The following is a 5,214-nucleotide window of genomic DNA, read 5'->3' as shown; positions in this document are numbered from 1 at the left end:
GGCACATATAGGGGGGCAGGGGGGGCGGTATGGGGGGCAGGGACACATAGGGGTGCAGGGGATGTATAGGGGTGGGGGGTGCAGTATGGGGAGGCTGGTTAGAGGGGCAGAGGGAGCTATAGGGTGCGTGGGGACATATAGCGGTGGGGGGAGGAATATGGGAGGGTCCGAGTCATATATAGGGGTAGAGAGAGGTGGGTGGGTACGGGGGGATGCATAGGGGGGGGGGGAGTGCTGTGGGGTGACATATAGGGGCAGAGGGGGGTACACGGGGTACACGGGGGTGCAGGGGGATGTTTGGGGAGGGGGCAGGAGGGTATGTGGGTGAGTGAGCACCTATAGGGGTGCAGATATAGATATATAGGGGGTGCGGGAGCTATAGGGGGAGTGGGGAGCTATAGGGGGAAGGAGCTATAGGGGGTGTGGGGAGCTATAGGGGGTGCAGGGAGCTATAGGGGGTGCAGGAGCTATAGGGGATGAAGGAGCTATAGGGGTGCAGGAGCTATAGGGGAGCTATAGGGGGTGCAGCAGCTATAGGGGTGTGGGGGCTATAGGGGGTGTGGGGGCTATAGGGGATGAAGGAGCTATAGGGGGTGTGGGGAGCTATAAGGGATGAAGGAGCTATAGGGGGTGCAGCAGCTATAGGGGGTGTGGGGAGCTATAGGGGGTGTGGGGGTTATAGGGGTGAAGGAGCTATAGGGGTGCAGCAGCTATAGGGGGTGCAGGAGCTATAGGGGGTGAAGGAGCTATAGGGGGTGCAGGAGCTATAGGGGGTGTGGGGAGCTATAAGGGATGAAGGAGCTATAGGGGTTGCAGGAGCTATAGGGGATGAAGGAGCTATAGGGGGTGTGGGGAGCTATAGGGGGTGAAGGAGCTATAGGGGGTGCAGCAGCTATAGGGGGTGAAGGAGCTATAGGGGATGAAGGAGCTATAGGGGGTGTGGGGAGCTATAGGGGGTGCAGGAGCTATAGGGGGTGAAGGAGCTATAGGGGGTGAAGGAGCTATAGGGGGTGCAGGAGCTATAGGGGGTGAAGGAGGTATAGGGGATGATGGAGCTATAGGGGGTGCAGCAGCTATAGGGGCTGTGGGGGCTATAGGGGAGCTCTCGGGGGTGCAGAGCGGCTCAGGGAGGTTCCGGAGGCTGCGGGGGTCTATGTGGGGCCGTGTGGGGGCGTTTGGGGTGAATTGGGGGGATTTGGGGGGATTTGAGGGGATTTGTGGAGTTTGGGGGTTTGGGGGAGGATTTGGGGTGATTTGGGGTGAATTTGGGGGATTTGGGGCAGATTTGTGCGATTTTGAGTGATTCTGGGTAGATTTGGGGTGATTTAGGGGCAAGTTGTGAATTTTAGGGATGTTTGGTGTGAATTTGGGGTGATTTAGGGAGGTTTGGGATTTTGGGGGGATTTGGGGGGATTGCTGTAATTTGGAGGAATTTTGGGGTGATTTGGGGTGGATTTAGGGGTTTTGTGGGTTGATTTGTTGAATTCGGGGGTGTTGGGGTGATTTGGGGAGATTTGGGGGGGTTTAGGGTAATTTTGGGGTGATTTGGGGCAATTTTGGGGTCTTTTAGGGCAATTTTGAGGTGATTTCAGTGGTATTTTGGGGTGTTTTAGGGCAATTTTAGGGTGTTTTAGGGTAATTTTGGGGTGATTTCAGTGGTATTTTGGGGTGTTTTAGGGCAATTTTGGGGTGTTTTAGGGCAATTTTGAGGTGATTTCAGTGGTATTTTGGGGTGTTTTAGGGCAATTTTGGGGTGTTTTAGGGCAATTTTGAGGTGATTTCAGTGGTATTTTGGGGTGGTTTAGGGTAATTTTGAGGTGATTTAGGGCAATTTTGGGGTGTTTTAGGGTAATTTTGGGGTGATTTCAGTGGTATTTTGGGGTGATTTAGGGTGATTTTGGGGTGATTTCAGTGGTATTTTGGGGTGATTTAGGGTGTTTTAGGGCAATTTTGAGGTGATTTCAGTGGTATTTTGGGGTGATTTAGGGCGATTTTGGGGTGATTTTGGGGTGATTTGGGTGCTGGGGGGGGTCTCACCCGTCTGCCCGGGCGCGTAGAGGGGTTTGTCTGTCTGGACCAGCAGCACCCCCCGGGGCGCCCCCAGCCCCACACGCACCCCCCGGGGGGGCAGGTGGGGGCTCTGGGCCTCCAGCAGCAGCGTCTGCCCCACGGCGGCCTCCAGCACCCCACAGCGCCGGGCCCGCTCCGGGGTCACCTGGGGGGCGCGGGGTCGTGGGGGGGTCACGAGGGGACACGCGGGTCCCCCCTGCCCCACGGGGACGTCCCCAGGACCCCCAGGACCCCCCTGTCCCCCCCTCCCCACACCTCGACGTTCACGATCTGGTTGAAGTCGTTGTGGGTCCCGAGGTCGAAGGGGACCGGGGGGGCGCAGGGTCCTGCCCCACGGCCGCCCTCCCCCGGCCAGGCCGTCACCGTCCCCGCCACCGGCCCCACGGCCGCCACCAGCAGCCCCACGGGGGACCCCAGGGCCACGAGCCGAGGGGCCACCAGCACCAGCCTGGGGGCAGACACAGCCTGACCCATGGCTGCCCCATAGACCCCCCCAAACCCGGGGGTGTCCTAGAGCCCCCCCTGCCCCACAGATACCCTACATATGCCTTGATGCCCCCTCCCGCCCCATAGCTGCCCCATAGTTGCTTCAGACCTGCCCCATAGAGCCCCCTTCAGCCCTATAGCTACCCCATAGCCCCACACAACCCCCATAGGATCTTAACAGCCCCCCCAGCCCCACAGGTGCTCCAGAGCCCCCCATAGTCCCCCCAACCCCATAGATGCTCCATAGTTGCACCCAGCCCCATCCGTCACCCCCTCAGCCCCATAGCCCATCCTTCCCGCCCCATAGCTGCCCCATAGTTGCTTCAGAGCTGCCCCAGAGCTACCCCACAGAGCCCCCCTTCAGCCCTATAGCTACCCCATAGCCCCGCACAAACCCCATAGGATCTTAACAGCCCCCCAGCCCCATAGGTGCCCAGTGACCCCCATAATCCCCTCAGCCCCACAGGTGCTCCATAGTTACACCCAGCCCCATAGCGCCCCCCCCAGCCCCATAGCCCATCCTTCCAACCCCATAGCCCCCATGCAGCCCCATAGCTGACCCAGTGACCCCCATAATGCCCCCAGCCCCATAGGTGCTCCATAGCTGCACCCAGCCCCATAGCCCACCCCCCCCAGACCCATATCTCACCCTTCTAGCCCCATAGCTGCCCCAGAGCCCCCCATAGACCCCCTAGCCCCATAGGTGCTCCAACCCCATAGCTTCCGCAGTGACCCCCCATAATTCCCCCAGCCCCATAGCTGCCCCAGAGCCCCCCATAGTCCTCCCAGCCCCATAGCTGCCCCATAGTCCCTACTCGGGGTCCTGGGGGCTGCCCTCGAGCATCAACACGAGGAGGAGGAGGAGGACGAGGAGACCCCACGCCCAGCGTGGCCCCATGGCGCCGCTGGTGTGGGGCTGCGGGGGCCGGTGGCAGAAGGTGAGTGGGTTGGGGGTCAATCATTAACCCGGACGCCGGGTTCCCCCCCAGCCCCACGGCCACTGACCCCTGGGCAGGGACACGTGACTGCGGGGAAAGGGCCCTGGGGGGCGGGGGGGCTGCGGAGCAGGGGGAGGGGGTCATGGGGGCAATGGGGGCCCTATGGGGGCTCTGAGAGGTTATGGGGCGCTATGGGGTCTGTGAGAGGTTATGGGGCTCTATGGGGTCTGTGAGAGGTTATGGGGCTCTATGGGGTCTGTGAGAGGTTATGGGGCTCTATGGGGTCTGTGATAAACTGTGGGACCCTATGGCATCTATATGAGGTTATGGGGTCCGTATGAGGTTATGGGGTGCTATGGGGTCTGTGAGAGGTTATGGGGTGCTATGGGGTCTGTGAGAGGTTATGGGGCTCTATAGGGTCTGTGAGAGGTTATGGGGCGCTATGGGGTCTGTGAGAGGTTATGGGGCTCTGTGGGGTCTGTGAGAGGTTATGGGGCGCTATGGGCTCTATACAAGGTTATGGGGCGCTATGGGCTCTATACAAGGTTATGGGGCGCTATGGGGTCTGGAGGACAAGGGCTGCCCCGTGGGTCTCAACCCCTTGGCTGTGGCGTGAGGGGCCCCATAGTCACTGTTGAACCTCACGAGGTCCCTCAGGGCCCCGTTTCCCACCTCTTGAGGCCCCTCCAGGGGTCACCTGACCCTCCGGGGGTCACCTGACCTCTGGGGTCTCCACGGCCCCGCCCAGCCCGGCATCGTCACCGCCCTGGGGAGGGGACACACGCGCTGCCCCACCAGCCAGGCCACGGCTGAAGATGTGGGGCAGGTACTGGCCCACCTGGGGGCCCTCCTGACCGGGGTGGGGGGGGGGTGTGATGTCCCCCTGTGTCCCCGTGTGCTCCGGGGACGTCCCCGTCATCCCCAGCCCCCCATCTCCCCACAGCTGCTGAGCAGACGGTGACACCCCAGTGACCCACCAGTGACACCCCCTTGATCCCACCGCCCCACCCCAGTGACCCCCCTGGGACCCCACAGTGACCCCCTGGTGACCCTGTGGTGCCCCCAGTGACCTGGGCCATCCCCGGTGACACCCCCAGGACCCCATGGGGACCCCCAGGGACGCCCCCAGATGCCACGGGGACACCCCAGCTCCTGGGAAGTTCCCCCTGGGGACACCCCTGGCACCCCCAACCCCTCAGAGACCTCCCCAGTGTCCCCAGGCCCCCCAGGCCCCGCCCCCCAGGACCAACCAATCCCCCGCTGTCCCTTCCCGCCCTGGACTCCGGGTCCCCTCCCGGACGGACGGACAGAGGGACACGGGTGACACCATCGTCCCAGAGACCCCCAGGGGGTCCCAAGTTGTCATGTTTGTCCTCTGTCCTTCTGAGGTGGGTGAGGGAGCGGGCGGGGCCACCACGGGGAGGTGGGGGAGGGAGGGAGAGGGGGAGGGGTCAAGGGAGGGATCGATGGAGGGAGGGATGGAGGGAGGGAGGGAGGAGGAGGGGACAGTAGGATGAGAAGGAGGGAGGGATCAAGGGGGGATGGAAGGAGGGTTGGAGAGATGGAGGGAGGGAGGGAAGGAGGGATGGAGGGATGGAGGAGGGATGGGTGGATGGATGGATGATGGAAAGGATGGATGGAGGATGAAGGAGGGATGGAGGAGGGATGGAGGGAGGGATGGAGGAGGGATGGAGGGATGGATGGATGGATGGAGGGATGG

The 5,214-nt window shown here is 61.9% G+C and overlaps 1 protein-coding gene across 1 annotated transcript in view; it reads right to left on the bottom strand.

Annotated features, from left to right (window-relative positions):
* Positions 1–3,479, bottom strand: part of LOC141936865 (complement C4-like) — a 21,219-nt gene extending 17,740 nt beyond the window's left edge. Inside the window, 4 exon segments of the mRNA XM_074854206.1 lie at positions 961–1,104; positions 2,038–2,215; positions 2,326–2,518; positions 3,372–3,479. Coding sequence (XP_074710307.1) covers positions 961–1,104; positions 2,038–2,215; positions 2,326–2,518; positions 3,372–3,454 — 598 coding nt within the window. The 5' untranslated portion in view covers positions 3,455–3,479.
* Positions 3,480–5,214: the final 1,735 nt, after the last annotated feature.

Source organism: Strix uralensis, chromosome 35 (genome assembly GCF_047716275.1).
Source record: "Strix uralensis isolate ZFMK-TIS-50842 chromosome 35, bStrUra1, whole genome shotgun sequence".
Lineage (NCBI taxonomy): Eukaryota > Metazoa > Chordata > Aves > Strigiformes > Strigidae > Strix > Strix uralensis.
The sequence above is the reverse complement of the archived record's forward strand: the minus strand, read 5'-3'. Positions and strand labels throughout refer to the sequence as shown.